Source organism: Ambystoma mexicanum, chromosome 1p (genome assembly GCF_040938575.1).
Source record: "Ambystoma mexicanum isolate Mex_15411 chromosome 1p, UKY_AmexF1_1, whole genome shotgun sequence".
NCBI classification, from domain to species: domain Eukaryota; kingdom Metazoa; phylum Chordata; class Amphibia; order Caudata; family Ambystomatidae; genus Ambystoma; species Ambystoma mexicanum.
In genome coordinates this window covers 1,453,199,587-1,453,216,617 of record NC_090921.1, presented here as the reverse complement: position 1 = coordinate 1,453,216,617, position 17,031 = coordinate 1,453,199,587, and the positions used below count along the sequence as shown (strand labels likewise).

The following is a 17,031-nucleotide window of genomic DNA, read 5'->3' as shown; positions in this document are numbered from 1 at the left end:
GTGGGGCTGTTTTTGGAACAGGTGGGGGAGCCCTGGGGTTGTTTTTGGAACGAGTGGTGAACCCTGGGATTATTTTAGGAGCGGGTGGGTGATCCTTGAGGTTGTTTTCTGAAGTGGGTGGGGGAGCCCTGGGATTGTTTCTGGAGCTAGTAGGGGGAGCCGTGTGGTAGTTTTTAGAGTGGATGGTGACGCTCTGGTCTTGTTTTTTGGAGTGGGTGAGGCGGATCCCTGGGACTCTGCAGGGAGCGGGGTGGAGGAGCCCAGAGACTATGCAGGGAATTGGATTGCAGGAGTGGGCAGAGGGGAGCCCTGGAACTTTGCTGGGAGCAGGATGGGGGGTGTTCAGGTACTGCGCTAGGAGCAGGGTTCGGGGGGGATGAGGGACTGTGATGGGAGCAGTGTGGGGGAGCCCAGGGACAGTGGTGGAAGCTGGGTGGGGGGTCAGGGACAGCGGGGGTAGCAGGGTGGGGGGAGCCCAGGAACTGCGCTAGAAGTCGGATGAAGGAGCCCAGAGACTGTGATGCGAGCAGGTGCGTGAGCCTAGGGACTATATTGAAAGCAGGTTGCAGTGATGGTGTGCAATAGTTCACAGCCATTTGCACTTACTGACCATTTGGCAGTTTTGGGGGGGGCTCGGCCAGGCAAAAAAAGTTTCAAGACCACTGTGAAATACACCAATAGTTGTCAGTTCACTAACAATACACAGGAGCATTTCACAATAAGTTTCCATGCTGGCTGTGCCGAAAACATTTCAGGAAACCTGTTGCAACAAAGTATCCCAGTATAACATTTTCATACTGATTGTGCCTGAAGAAAATAGTTGCACTTTTCATGGCAATATACGCCAGTACTGCAACTATTTCTACTTGTTGCCCTACTTTTCTCCCTTGCAGCTCCCCAAATCACTTCCTAGTTCCACGTTTAGTCCCATTTGCCCATGACACAATATATATCAATTTTCCCTCCACGTCATGTTTCTTTCTTTAAAACTTATTGTTTTATTTGAAAAAGAGCCATGTGATCAATGACATTTGTGCAAAGAATGGCTGGGGAAACTATTAGGTAATTAATGTTGATCCAATTCATAATATAATGGTCATTAAAGTTTGATGTCTATTTGCAGAGAGCAATATGCACAACTCACCTTAATTATTATTTAACCACACTAACTCTCATGTAAGGTGGTAAACTCTCTTTTTTGTTTTTTCACTATAAAGTTCTTACTCCCTTGCAACGATATTCGTGAATTTAGTCCTTCTTATTATTAAACATCAATTTATTATAAATGTGTTGTTACACAAAAGATTAAATGTAGCTCATCCTGGGATTATAATGTGAAATAACATTTTTACATATGTGTGTGACACAATAATTTCAATTGTTCGAGTTTTGGTCCAGTGATGAGTGGGTGAATTGAGCTGAGCGTGAGAATGGCACGCTGTGGTACAATGTGGCAATGAGCTGGTTCGAAGGTGCAAGCAGCCACAGTTCGAAGTCGAGAGGGCCAAAAGTAGCACCAATAGGCTCCCTTTGGTTTGACCCTTGTCAAACGTGGTTGGAAGATGACTCAAAGCATTTTGACAGTGAAAAGAAAGGATTCTTGTTGTTCTAGCTGTTGTGATGCTGTGAGTCCCAATCCAAGTGCTCAGGGACAAGATGGGGCCCCTGTTCTTGTACTCCCAACAAAGGGGAGGCTGGCAAAAACCTGTAGTGGTCCTTCAAGTCCAGTGAGGACCTGGCTACTGGTGTAGCTGTCAGAGAGGCAAGTCTTGCTCCAGCCGCAGGTCACCTTCAATGTGCCCTGGGCAGGGTTAAGGAACAGAGCTTTCCCCTAACGTGGAACACTTAATCTTCGTCTCAATGGCAGAGGGCTCTGGAAAGAGTAACTCTCTCAAAAGACGTCCAAATGAATTCTTCTTGAAGGTCCAAAATGACTCAAAGGAGGGGTGATAAACCACCTATTTTATAGGCAATAGTCCACAGGTGAGTGGAGAAAGGCAAGGCTGCTTTAATCCCTGGCCTTGTGACAAATGGTCTTTGCCTTCATGCATCATACCCAAAGTGCTTTCGGCTAAAGGAAAAGGAAGAGATAGAAAGAAAGGAGAGGTACAGAGAGAAACAAGATGGTGGAATTCTTCCCCAGCCATGCTGAGCTCACTCTAACTACACTAACCATGCCCCCTTCTCAGTACCATAGCACAAAAGTCCATTTAGTATGCAACACCCTAGTGTAAGGCTAGTCCTGTTGTTTAGAGTGTGTGCTTTGATTCCTATTTCCCAGGAAAGCTCTCGCAGAGGGGCTGTCGTGCTTGCGATAGGTGTTAGCCGACCTCACACAGGATCATCTGGGAGGAATAGCCGTTCAGTCACTTGTCCTGCTGGCTGGCAGAGACAGGCTGGCTAACTCGAATTCATGCAATCCTTCCACAGATGACCTGGACCCACAGTACAGACATGTGTATGATGCAAATTAGATGTGGCTTCTAATAATTTTGTGAATTACCAGCTACCATACCCAAACTCAATTATAGGTTGTGTTTGAAGATTAAACTACCACCAGAATAGTAATTCCTCATGGATATGCGGTTTGGGAACAGATGTGAAGATTTAAATGCAATCTCTGTGCGGAAGTGACTTTGCTGCCACAACAGATGTCAAACAGACACCTGTGACCTTTGATAGGGCTCTGTGCCACTGGAGAGCAGCTGCTACAGATCAGGAGACTCATGCAATGGGCACAAGTGTCACTATGCTTTTGGCATGTACTTAATAAAAAGGGAGTCTGGTAAGCAGACTACCCTTTCTGAGATGGATTTACGTGGATCATTTTATTATTTAATGACAAATCAAAACAACCAGGGCTTCTACATGTTTACAATATGGCATTTCCTCCCACCTCCCCTTTCCTTATAACTGTTGGGACTGTAAAATATCTACCCATCAATTTTCATTGAAATTTCTCCCATAACGGAGAGAGGGTTGTCTTATGAAATTATTTTAATACTAGTCACTGATGAGCATCCTGAAACGCTCTCCATAGTCTCATTTGCAATTCATTTTTTAACTTCATAAGTGTGTATCCTGTGTTCATTGTCAACGTGTTCCTGTAGTGGGAGACTAGCTTTCAAGTTATGCCCATTTTGGATACTCAGAGTGTCATGAGTACTGCCTTCTCATCGTTTTATTCCCATTGTGGTATGAAAGTTTGGAAGTAGTGACCAAGTTGGAGATACTATAAAATGTATTGGGCGGGAGGAGCAATTCCTATTGCATTTCTTTAAAAGTGCAGATCCCACCCTCTTCAAAAACAATGCACGATATCCTCACCACAATGCTCCCCAGAGGTCCACTGTCCTGTCTTGTGATATCCCTTTGAAGTTTGAGTTACCATTTAATAGACCTGTGGTCATGAGTTGCGATTCCAAGGTTTTGCTGTGAATTATGTTAAACCAGTTTTGAAAACGTGTGGAAGGTGTTATTTTGGGGTTTCTCCAAGGTTTTGCGCCTCTGTTCTGTCACGCTATTAAAAATAATACCTTTGATGTTGTATGGTTCATAGTTTATTGCCAGGCATTGAAAAAGAAAGAATTCTCAAGAGCACATACATATTAAATATTTTTTACCCATGCCTTAAAGGAAGATGAAGGTCTATCGCTCCATGACACTGTACAATTTTATTTCAGCAGAAGGGAAGACAGTGAACGTTCCGATCTTGTTCCACTCCTCAACACGACTATATCAAAGAGTACTCCATGTACCCACACACTGATGATGGGCTGCCTTACAAAACCCAAATTCATTTTCTAAAGGATGTTAGGAACAATGGAATTCTTTACCCCCATGTGCCCTTCAGTGCAGGGCCCTGCAGAATTTGACCCAGGGTTCCCAGTGCTGCCTTAATGTAACTCCTCACTGCCTAGCTCTATGTCAGTGTACTGTTAAGAATCTGGTTATTACCCGAGTTGTCCACAATGTGGAGTTCTGGCTCAATGTGCCAATCAGTGCAGAGCTTGGCCCCACTGCGTCACTTGGTACTGAGTTCTGCACACTTGGCTCAGGTGTATTACAATTTCCCCCCCTGGCCCGAATTCTGCCCCGTTGTGTCAGTATCAGCCTTTCTTTGCCCTCAGAGCACAGTATTGCCTCAACTACCCCTCTGTGCCACATGTTGCTGCCATTTGTCCCTCAATTTGAAGTACTTCCCCAATTTTCCCCCGGGGCAGAGTTCCACCAAAATGTCACCCTTAATATCTAGTTCTGCTTCCATTTGACCATCAGTACAGAGTTCTGCAAAACTGTTCTCCAGTGACAAGCTCTGTCCCATTGTCTCTGGTGGTGTTGAGTTCGAACCCATTATTACACTCAATACAGCGTGTTTCCCCAATGTTCCCCCAGATTCCTGTATTTTTGCTCGATTGACACTTTCCCTCACTGAGTAGTACCCCCAATTTTCTCATAGGGAGCTATGAAAACTCAGGTTTGGAGCCCATGCATGTGCTCTTCTGCTTGTACTGGGGCTCCATATGTGACCTCCCATGGGGGGCTGTGTTGGGGTGGTCGATAGAGGTCACCATTATTTATTTATTTGCATTTATATAGCACTTAGCGGCTTTGAGGCATTGTGGCGCTATTAAGAAGGCTTACTTGGTTACATAAGTGCTTAGTGTGAAGTACATAGTTAGTTAGTTACAGTCGGTCAGATAGGTGCAACACAATAACAGGTCGCACCTCATGTTAGGGGGCTCAAGGCAAAGAATGCAGGTACAACAGGTGCAAAATGTTATGGTCAGTCAGGTGGGTGCAACCCAATACAGGCTGCACCTCATGTTAGGGGGGGGCTCAAGGCAAAGGATGCAGGTACCAACAGGAGCAACATATGGTCAGTCGGCTGGGTGCAACACAATACAGGCCGCACCTCATGTTAAGGGGGCTTAAGGCAAAGGATGCAGGAGAGAAAATCAGGGGCAACGTATTACAGTCAGACCGGTGGGCTCAAACATTTCTAGGCCACACCTCATGTTCCGGGGTGCTCAAATGACTTTCTTACCTCCTGATTCTGAGCAATATCTGACCAGACTGACCTGTGTGAGTGGAAGAGAGCTGAATGCTGGAATGCCATGGAGATAACAGAGAGAATACCGGATGCCTTCAAAGCAGGCCTTAAATGCGGAGACCTGGCTTCGCCTTACAGCTCGGCCGGGTCTCGGTATTAGGCAGCCCCATGAGAAAGAGGGGTTCATGTTGCACACACCATATTGGTGATTGGGGGAATGGTGATATTGACGCGCTGTTGCAGTTTTACATGTATTTAGAATAGTTAATGGGATATGTATACTTATATAGGGCCTCATCACGAGTTGGGCGCTAATCCTGGTGGTATTACCGCTAGGGCCATTAGCCCTACCGCCAAACCCCCTGGCACTATTAGCACCGGAACACAGGTTTGGCGGAACGGTAAGTCCCCATTCCCCATTGGGCCCAATTAGGAATTAGGAATTTCTCATTCCCCATTGGACACAATGGGGAATGTTCAGCGCCATTACCGGCAGCAGTATTACCGCCAGTGGTAATAGCACCGAAAATCGGCAACATTGTGGTGGATTTGCCCCTAGCTCAGAGCTGGTGGTAAATCCACCAAGCCGGTGATTTGGCGGACCCTTAAATGCAGCAGTAATAGCGTTACTGCCACATTTAAGGGATACCGCCAAACTTTGGGGGTACATGTGAAGATGCACAAATCTGTATGCCTCATGCTCTTTCATAGTTTGGGCCGGCCCTTCAGACAGGGTTTGCGTAGTGAACTCTGTGTGACTGTGATAACTGGTTTGGCAAGAATGAAGGCGGAGGGAGGACAGCTGCGACAATATCAGATGGTCAGTCACAGGCTGCTTTTACAAGTTGGCATTATTGCAGAGAGGAGATGCATTCTGTTGAAGTGGATGGGAGCTTGTTTATTGTTCAGGGGAAACCGGCCATGTGTTCGTGACCCAGCAATAAGCTTGGTGCAAGGGTAGAGTTTAGAAATAATTTATGGGTTTCATTTATTTGCTCAGGTTGTGTCCGGAGGCCATGCATGTTGAATTGGTAGTTGTTTCCTTTAGAGTGTTTCAAGGACACCAGCAAGTCTGGGCGGGCGAGATAGTTAACGCCAGTTCAAGGGGTACCTGGTTATTCTTCCCCTGCCATTATTGTGTGAAGTGTACTTGCAAACCATGTGCATCACATCTGGGGTAAGAAGGTCCCAGGCCAGCTAGGACTTGTAATGAATTATTTTTGTATGTGAATGTGTAACTATGTGATGATGTCATGACCTACCAAAGAACACTTAGGAAAAGGGGTGTGCTACAAATATGAGCTGATGATGGTAGTTAAACAAATTTGGCCAATGAGATCGTGGGAATTAGAGAAGATTGGATTTCTTTTGTAAAGGTTTGACCAATCATGTGTGGGAGGGATGCCCTGTAATAAAATATGTGGGAGTGTTTAACTGTTGCCAAATGTATGAAATGTGTGAACTTGTGGGGTTCAGAGAGACTCCGCTTAATTTGACTCTACAGCGTCATCCAGCTCCTCCTAGCCGTTTGTACAATAAACTTGCTTTACAGACAAATGTGCACTCAATTCTTAAGTGGTGGGCCTACTTTCAGTTAAGGTGATTAGAGGCCCGGCCACACAGTTGCCAAGAGGTACATAGTGCCTACAGCAGGTACAAACCCCTACAGACACCCTTTTGCGACAGCTTTCTGACTCACATGGGGACATGCATCTGGATCTGTTCCTGCAAGCTTATGGTGGCATTTCATTCAGAACAATAGCCTGCAAGTTGCACTGATGGGTGGATGCACCACAACACACAGTGATGCCCTGTGCACAATTGTGCACAATGAATGAGCACCTGCCCAGTGCCCAATATGTATGGGATGCTACTGCCAAAGTGAAAATGGGAGCAGTGTGCAGAGCCGAGTACAAGAATAGGGAGTATGTAGTTGCATTAAGTATGCAATGGATTGCAATGAGGGGTAGGCAAAGAGAGGAGCATCTGTCTTCCTGCACCCTTAGGCACAATGGACATCTGTCTCTTTTCAGATGGCCTTAGTGTGTCAAGGGCACTATAAAAACTAGTAACACAGAAAATTATATGCCTTCCTCCCATCTCCCTCTACCCTCCTTCTCGTATGTTGTTCCACTCCTTCCTGGTGTGCTACCCTTCCCTCTTCTGGTTCGTGTTGCTGCCTTAGAATGGAGGCAATACAACAAAAAAGCACTACACAAGCAACTAAAAGTGCATGGCATCATGGAAACGCGGCATGCCCTTACATGAGTGGCACTATTAGCGGCTGCCTCATTAGCACTGGCAGGGCCTGTTTGGTTAGGGAACTTCCAGGGGGACAGTCGGAAGGGGCATGAAGACAGAAGTTAAAGGGAGGACCTTACCTGCATCTTGTGTGCTGCCGCCTCGCATAAAAGGGGGCTAAGCGGTGCCTTCATCCTCATTTCCAGCCGCCCGCAACCTGAGTGTGTAGACTAGGGTGAGATTAGTGTGCAGAGACCAAAAACATATGTGGGTTACTGAATAGTATTTCTCGTTTTCTAGGCAGTAATTTCAGTAGCTGGGCCGGATTGTTACACGTTTTCCTGCTCCTCTTAATGGATTGGGCCTTGTAAGTAGAGATTTATTTTAAGGCCTGGTGATACGTTGGCGCGCATGTTTGAACACATGACATTTCAATTCACACAAGGATGGTTCAGACTGTGTTGGCCAGTCCGTCTAGGCATGGTCTGGTTTAAAGTTACTTTGCCAAACAAATTTCACTGTTTATTTATTTAATGCTAATTTTTAAGTAATGTTCATTTTTGAGGCACGCCTGAAGGTCAAGATATAAGAGCTTGGCTTGCAGGCTTATATCCCGTCTTATTTTCATTATGCTTTAGTACCATTTTTTAGTGGAACAATTACATTTATGGGGCTGCTACTTACTTACTGAAAGGGAGTTGCCCTGTTTTTTTCCCCCCCATCGGTTTAGCACAAGGAATAAAGTCTGTATTTTATGTTAGTAATGGGACTTCGTTCAGCCTGTGTTAAACATTTAGAATTGGTGGGGCAGCTAATTTTGGAATTCCGAAATTAGATGTTGCAAGATTATGTTAGTGAAAGATCAGCAATGTTCCCACTAGTTTTCCCTGTTTCAGCAATGTTGAGTGGAATTGGCTGGTGTAACTAACAATAATTAGGTTCTACAATTTTTGAGGCAGGATGGGTTTACCTTTTGGGTCTAAGCAGAAGGAAAAGTAATTGTCCCAGTCGCTGGATCCAGTTAAGGTTAGCATAGCATGGCAGTGCTCTTTTAGGAGTGGATGGATTTTCCATGCAGCCTAGTGTGTCTTCCCTATTAGGACTGATGCAGTGATCTCCTATTCTACCCCTTTTGATAGTGCTTTTTGATGAAGAATTGATCATATTTGATTACAGACATGTCTCTTGAAGAATGGTTAGGATGTGCTAGATAGGTCCAGTCTTACCGAGACCCAGCGGTACGAAAGAAGGGTCACCATGCGTGGTGCATAAAAAAGGTTTGTGTGTTAGAAAGCAGCCTGAAAATGTTCCTCATGTTAGATGACCCAACTTGCTTGGGTTTATATACAGGGATCCATTGTACTTAGTGACATTTTCGATGTATTATGATATAATTATGCTGGAGAGGTGAACATTGTTAGGGAGAATTCTGAAGAATGTGCTGATTTCCCTTAACTTTTGAGACCCCCAGCAACTTTGCTGGATTTCTAGGATTTTAATTTTTACCTGGAAAGAGTGTGAGCCTTTTTTCCCACTCTTTCATGTATTTTGATGTGTGTTTTACTTTTGTGTTCTTTGGATATGGAGTTTTAAAACAACTCCATAGGCATCATCTTTTTCTTATGTGTCACACAGCACCTTCAGTGCAGTGGCACCGGGATGTCTTTCAGACTTCCCAAGGTTTAAATACCTTCTCTGGAACTGACTACTGTCTCCCAGAGCATGTAAAGTTAAATTGGCTTCACTAGTCTTTTTACATTTACAGATCCAGCACACACCATCTGTTACGCTCACCTGGTATCCACGGGGACGCCACCCAGCCAGTTGGTCGCTGGTATCCTTCTCAACAATTCCCTGGTATGGTTCTGGGTGGAAGTTCCGCCTTGTAGAAGTTGGCGTGCTCTCCGTCCTGCTTTCTGGGCAGTGGCGCATTGTCTTTCGGTCCAGTTACTTAACTGACAGCGGCCCAAGTAATGTCTTACAGGTAGGTCTTATTGCTGTTTATTGAGTGGTTATTCTTGCCTGCCTTTCTCTGTTTGATAATGTCTCTTTTATCTCCTTTAGATGTGTGGAGCGTCCGCGTGACGAACTGGCTAAGCTGGGCCTCGCCGGTAAATGATGGCGCACAATAAGCACTATGATGCGGTAAGTAAGCGCTTTGCGCAGCGCTGCGATGTCTTGTCTACGCTGACCTGTGTTTTCTCCCTTTTTCATAGGTCGCGGTGTGCTCCCGGCGCATGTGGATTCCCGGAGCGATGCCGGCCGAAAGGTGATCAGCCAGGTAAGTCTTTTAAGCAATTCGTGGTTGAAATGTCTCTAATACCTCCTTTAATGATGTCTTTTCTTCCGTTTTCAGGTCCTTTGGTCCGGGCGGAGCGCAGATCCAACAGAGCTACCCAGGAGCTGCGAGCAGTGAAGGATGGAGATCTCAGTTAAGATGCTGCTGCTAACAATGTTCTTTTGTCTTTCTGCAGGTTCTGATTTCCCAGGCTCGTGAGTAAGCTGGACACAGTGAGCGTCACGTTGCTAGCTGCAAAGTAACGCGAAGCGTGTTGTCTTGTTCGGGTGTGGTTTAAATAGCCTCTGCAAAGTACTCCAGGTAAAGTGGTTCCTAGGCCACCACACCCAAAACACTATACCGCATAGCTTGTTTCTTAGGAATCAAGCTATGTGGATGCCTCCATGTTGGATGAAAGCCTGACTAAAGTAGTTCCCTGAGCAGATGTCTTTCACTGTGTATGAGCCTGGCGCCAAAGGCGCCAGGACTGGCCCCAAGAGGGCCTGAGACGTGGATGCCAGGCCTTATTTGAGATCCGAGTCCTGATTCCACCTGGCCAATGGGCTTGCCAGTGGGGATCAGGGCTGAGGGTTGTGACACCATCTTCCTATAGAGCGCTGGAGGGGTTGCCTAGCATCCCCTGAGTCTAAACACTAATATAACAGTCAAATGTTACCTTCTCTCTCTTGAAATGACTGGTGGCAGTGGTTTAGAACAAACTACCATGATTTTTCCCGACCGCGAACACCGGAAGTAAATAAATAGGGTCAGCCATGTTTTTCAATATGGTGCCCAAGATCCATCTGTAAAAACAGACTCCGGTCAACTTTTTTCGCCGTTTCATTTTGGAAAGGTCCTTCTAGTGTTTGTCTCTGCGCACCAAACCAGGTTTGATCCCTTTGTTTGTTGGCCTTTGGCAGGCTTCAGTGCTGAAGCCCTCCTCTGGCGCCTGAGTGTCTGTGGTGGACAGGATGTGAAGGAGGTGCCCAAAACTCCCTGTGCTTAGTCTCCGAGGAGACCCAAATGCACTCTGGTGTGATTGGCTGGCTGACTGTCCGGCAAGGACAGCCACCCTGCTGGGTGAGTGACAGCTAGGCTGGAATAGATGGGGGAAAAACTGTTTAAAAGCAGGCCTCTGGGACTTGGAAAGCAGAGTCGACCACTGGAATGAAAGAACCGAAGACGAGCTGAAGGAAGATGGCTGCTGCAACTCATGGTCCCCCGGTGAAGCCCTGCTGCAGGTCCGAATTGCCTGAAACTCAATCAACAGAGAAGCCCTTCAAGGTTAACTTCTTCCCTTGAGTTTGGTGGGAACAACCAACTCACAAGTCACCTGGACACCGTCTCTATACTGATTGAATTTTCTTCAGAGTGCTGTTGAGAACCGGATAGCCAGTGAGAAGGATACCAGTTTGTGGTCTTTAAGGAACTCACACCTTAAACCGACGTTTTGCCAAGCTTGTGGCCTCTTCCCTGGGCAGTGCAGGAACCTCCCGACGTCCTCCTTTTTGTCCCCACAACTGGAGCTCAGGAACAGCGAGATCTGCAAGAACAACTGCCTCAGCTGCAGCTCTTTTAATTTAAAAGTTACTGTGCAAGTGCGGTCAAGAACTCCTTTCTGCCGCGGTGAAAGGTTGTGAAACTTTCCCAACTTTGAAGGCTTGTCCTTCCCTAAACCGACATAACTTTTCATCTGACCAACTACTTCTAAAAACCATGGCAAAGACCAACAGTTTACTACAAGAGCTGTGCTATCCAATCAAGAACTCTGAACCATTGACTTTGGGCCAGGCCTATTGAATTGAATTGCTGGTTGTAGTGAACTGAAACTATTTGCCCTATCTGTGAAAGTATTTGTGCTTTAATTTTTTTAACCTTGTCTTTTTACCCCCTTTTTAAAAGTAACGGAAGTGCCATTTTGCTCCCACTTCATGGGAGCTGAACTTGTTCAGAAACATATCGGTTGTGTATTGTAGTATATTAGATTGTGATATTGAGCTGGTCTTACTAGTGAAATGTTTTCCAACTGACTGTGTAAATAAATGTATATTCTTTTGCCAAGAAAACTTGAGTAAGTGTTTGTTTGAACCACTGTGATTGTTAGCCCTTTGTGTAACTCCTTGTATTGCTCACTTTACTCTTGAGATAGGTCTGGCTGCTCAACCACTGCTACCACATTACTGTGTAGTACAGGCTTGTACCAAAGGTGAAATTATACTTACACTTGTAGTCTTAATTGTGTGTAGTGTTCCCAAAGGGTACTGAATGTGATTCTGCCTACCAAACATCCTTTTCGTATTATCATGCCCAGGTGAGTGACGCCCCAGATCAAGGCTACTCCCATTAGTGGGCCCACATCCCATTTGATAGCAATTTGGGATGAACCCTCCGTCTGTGTCAGTAAATAAATGGAACAGGAGAAAATAAATTGACCCATAAGATGTATTTGTAACTGTAGTAGACCGATCATCCCAGTACATGACTCTCGGTAGTATTGGTGTAGCAACGGCCTGAGGGAAAGATAATTAATAAGGTCATGCCTGTATTCTTGCGGTTATGGGCTACAATAAGCCACCTAGCTCGCATATGAACATTTGTTGGAGGGTTATACATTTCCAGATTCTGCCTTCGAAGTGGCTGGGAACCCCTTTTCAGAGACTATTTGCCTGTGGCCAATTGAAACATGCATCTTGCTTCTAGGTCCTTTGAAAGGAGGCACCTTCTTGATGGGATCAAAATTAGGATTTGTTAACAAGATGCAAAAAAGCATCTTTTGTGTGCCAAATATCATTCATTAGGTAGAAGCTACCTTAGGGAAACCAATAGTTAGTGTATAGCACACAGCAAAACTAGCATGTGTACAAGACACAAACTCTAATTTGTATCTATTTTTTCACACAGTATGCTTTAACTGTCATCGGGATGTGTCCTTCATTGTCCTGTAAACACATGCTTAAACCTACAAAGTAAACACAGCATAGCTAGGCTCGTATGGCACCACTTGCCTAGGGAGTTGAAAGTAGCTCCAGGTAGCGGTTGCTTCCATGCTAAATGGGATTGCCTTGGCTATAATTACCAGGGCTAAAGAGCTCCCACATCCTGGCAAGTTCGAATCCTCTTCATACTGTGGTGCATGGGTGGATCAAACACTTGTTCTGGGAGATCTGTGGGGGAATGTTATATATTTTCTTTGGGGGCTCCCATATTTTCTTAGTCCCTGCATGGTTTTTCCATGAAGTACCTTTTGAATGCACTTGCGGTTCTCTTTTTCTGTCTTAAATGCGGCTGAAGGTTAATTGCATAAAGTTGGTATTAACTTCCCGTACCATGGATGTGCTTTGCAGGCACAAAGGTTTTAGCCATTGGGCAGAACTGCGACACACCTGTATCCTGGGCATTGCTGGGCCTTATGTGTGAAACATTAAGTTCATAGGGAGAGGATCATGGGAAAGGTTGGCTTTGAAGTGTTTTTTATGTCATTGAAACATCATGCCGGCAAATGTCTCATATTGACTTAATTGTGGCTTTGTAATTCAGGAATGCGTCAGAGGGATTCCTTCGTCCAATGTATCACATCTATTGGTGAGGTCTAGACCTTCTTTATACCAACATCCCCGTTTAATGGGGGTTGAGCCAGCTATGCTGCAGATAATGGTTGGTGCAAGGCAGCTATTGAAAAGGTCTCTTCTCCGCTATGCATGATGGGGTAGTTTTCATTGGGTTTTTTGGGGGGTTGGTAGTTTTGCTTCATTTGCTGTTCATATTAGCAGATTCAGGCACACAGATATAGGGCGTTTAGTGTCAGTATCCTTTTGCAGTGGAGAGGTTGTTACACAGTTGCAGCTTTGGTAGACGTTTACTTACCTACACATGTTCCTATCAACTCTCTGGAGGCCCACAGGAAGGGCACATTCACAGGAGGATCTTCGTAATGGGGATTTCCCCAGGTTGTGTTTCAATCACTTGGAGTGACCGTGCTTCAGTGTAGCCACCCAGTGAAAAAAGCATATCTTTTAGGTGGTACATCATTATTTCGGTTTAATGGAGGAAGGTGGAATATATAAGGGGCAATACAATTATTCAGGGCAAGGGAGAAGGCTTCAGAATGCGGCTGTAATGGGGCAGAGTGGCATGTCAAGTCAATGAATATTTTTATAAATTCTGCATTTTTTAACTTCACCTGTGTTAAAGTATTTATAAATCCTGCTGGCTCGGGTCGATCAAATTTGGTGGCATTTTCTCTTCTGCCTTTCTCGTCGCTTACCTGGACAAGGGCACGCTATGTAGATGGTCACTGCATATGGCGAATTCCTAGTGGCTGGGGCAGATGGTTGGTGGTCTGGGATGATCCTGATGCAGGATTGGTGGATGGGGGTGCACCCCGCAGCTAGGAATTCATCGTTGAAGAAGCTGATCATAGAATTGGCAAAGTACACGCACACCTCTAGACTTCGCAGCCTTTGACATGGGTTATTAAGACTCTACTCCCAATAGTTTTCCACAAGGATGGTGTACATCTCTAAGAAGAGGCGATGGACATTTTCTTTGACGATTTGCTGGGCGGTATTGACAGGTGCCTGTACCCTAGCACTAGGGGAGGGCTGTCGGACTGGTGCCCAGTCAACCCTGTGGCGCTATTGAGCGGGACCTACACAATGGATTATAAAATGTTCGGACCATGCCCAAATGTTGAAATAGATGATTTTGCTACCTGGGTTGTGGGTGGAGGGGGTCCACTCTCATCTAACAGGCCAAGCCAGCGGAGACGGTGGCCCCTTTGGTGTCAATTGGCTGGAATTATGCCCCAGGCTTGGGCTTTGCACTGGCCATTTGGATTCTGCAATTAACCCTTGAGCAGCTCAGACAGCTGGTAGGCCAAACTGGCAGCTGGCAGATAGCCCGGGCTGCTAGGGTTAAGGTCATGATAGCAGATTTTGGTTGGCGTAAAAACACATGCGGTCCCAGTCATGATCTCTCTATGAGAATGTATCTCTAATAAAGTGCAGCCTGTTTACCGCCAAAAATTGACTGTGGTACAATTTGAATTATGTATAATGTAATGTGTATTACATGAAGACATGGGCATTACGAGGGCACACTGATGTATCCACTCCCTTGAGCTCCCAAGTTTCCTCTTCTCCTGTTCCTCCCTTATTTTCTGTTTTGTCCTCTCCATCCTCTTCTGTTTGCTCAAAGAGCTTTGAAGTGGCTGAGTAGCATGAAAGCGCATTATGTAAGAAACGAACAGTACATGACATGTTGCTGCAGTGTGCAGGCTCCACATTCATCCATCCATAAATTAATTGTCACTTATTTGGCACTGGGACGCATTTATTTGTCTAAATGTTACAAGATTTGCCTGCATTGAACTGGGATTGCCATAAACAATTTAAAAATATATATATTTAAAAGACTAAGGGCCTGATTCACAAACCTACAATGGGTACATTTTCTTATTCCCATTAATGGGATATAATATTGGAATAACAACGGAAGGTATTTTGACAGCATTGATCTTACCATGAGATGCACATGACGACCTCCAAACATTGACTGCCAGACAAAAGAGAATGATCGTGGGTCCATCGCACGGCCACATATCGCCAGCCAAACGTATCGATGTGTAGCGGGCTCTAGGCTTCCTTTAATCACTTGAAATGTCTGGATAAAGCTGTATCACGGAAATGGCAAGCGTGCTGCAAAGTGAAGCAACACAGAGTTATAAAGAGCAACGCCCCGCCTCGGCCTTCCCGCCAAGTGCTCTAATTTTAAAGGGAAAGAGTGCCTCCAGAAGAAGACCGTCTCACAGCCCAGCCGTGTGCACGAGAAAATGCAAAGTCACGTTCAAGCGGCCGCGCGCCAGATTTCATAAGCAATATTCTCTAAAGGAAGTCTTGCAGAATTGCGAAAGGGAAGTGAGAGATTTCCTCACTTCCCACGCAATACTTCCGAAGGCGGGGTCTAATTTCTCCGTGCAAGCCTCACATCTAATCATCTCTGGATTCCGTGCAGGATGTTACGAGGGACGCTGTGTTAGCATACTTGGAGCGCTTCCCAATCCTATGTTGTAATACCCTTTAACTGCCACAAACGTTTAGGGAACTGTCTTAAAAAGTCATATTAGCAGTGCGGTCACATACTGTCTCAGCTACTGTTTTTTCCGAGACAAAAGGTGCGACACAAAGGCCTGCATTTTCATAACGGGTGCTCAAGTCAAACTCGCCGGCTGCCACCAGCAACGCTGTTATATGTAGCAAAGTTGTATATCTAGAAGAACTGCACACAGGCTGAAATTCGAGTTTGAATTGTGTGGATTTGTTTGCCTGTAGACTAGTTCCGGTGGCACATTATATATAACAGGGCCTGAGGTAGCGGCCCTGTAGTTATGGTTAAGATGCTCAACTCGTAGGAAGAGCACTTTTTGAACAGATTATAACTTTGGCGGAGTTCGATTTATCCGAACCAAACTTTGCAACAACAAAAAAAATATGGCCACTTCAAATGATTTTGGTTCAGTTTCTACAAGTAATAGGGGGTCCCAAACTTTTTGAAATCCTCATTGACATAATGAAACAAAAAATGTGATTCTATGACAAGACAGGAGGCTCATATTATGCATTACAAGCTTTACTCTGAAACCACAGCAGCTGTTCTGTTGTACTTGATGGTCATGCAGATTATTAGGACCTACGTCCCCAAGTACCACACTGATAGATATAGGTATTACTATCAGTGCAATCTTTGAGGCCACAGGTGAGAGTGTTGAAGGCCGGAAACGGGAACGCCGGAAGGACCCCCTGACCGCTGTAAGGCAATAATGGTTAGGTCAGTTAAGAGAAAACAAATGACAATGCAGTAAGGCGAATCAACGTGTGTAAGCTTACCCCTGTCTGATGGGCCGGACACTTTGAAGGGATAGGGGAGGAAGGATATCTGGGACCGGCAGGAGTATCACAAGCAGAGGCACGAAGTCCAATCGAAATACCAAGGACGTCGGGTGTTTCGTTCACCTTAACAACGGGAAAAGAAGAATGCAATCCAAAAGAGTTCCGTGGTCGAGTAAGCCAGAGTTCCAAGCAAGTGTCAGGGCAAAGCAGTTCAATCCGTGAGAGTTCCGTGGTCGAGTAAGGCCAGAGTTCCAAACAAGTGTCAGGGCAAAGCAGTTCAATCCGTGAGAGTTCCGTGGTCGAGTAAGCCAGAGTTCCAAGCAAGTGTCAGGGCAAAGCAGTTCAATCCGTGAGAGTTCCGTGGTCGAGTAAGCCAAAGTTCCAAACGTGATAACTAAACGCTATGCAGCACTCCAGGAATGAGGCAGCTGTGAAGCGTTTGTTGATTGTTTCCTTCGTTCTTTTAACAGCATACAGGAATCACGCGATTCTGCTCCGGGAGCGTGGAGTCGGATCAGGTGACCATCGTAGTGAAGGAAGCAGCCGTCGATGTAGAAGCGCGTGACTCGAGG

The 17,031-nt window shown here is 45.5% G+C and overlaps 1 protein-coding gene across 1 annotated transcript in view; it reads right to left on the bottom strand.

Annotated features, from left to right (window-relative positions):
* LOC138455188 (fatty acyl-CoA hydrolase precursor, medium chain-like) overlaps positions 1-15,500 on the bottom strand; it is a 799,801-nt gene extending 784,301 nt beyond the window's left edge. The window contains exon 1 of the mRNA XM_069607091.1: positions 15,093-15,500. Within this exon, the coding sequence (XP_069463192.1) occupies positions 15,093-15,171 (79 nt within the window). The 5' untranslated portion in view covers positions 15,172-15,500. The remainder of the gene's footprint in view (positions 1-15,092) is intronic.
* Between the last annotated feature and the right edge of the window lie 1,531 nt (positions 15,501-17,031).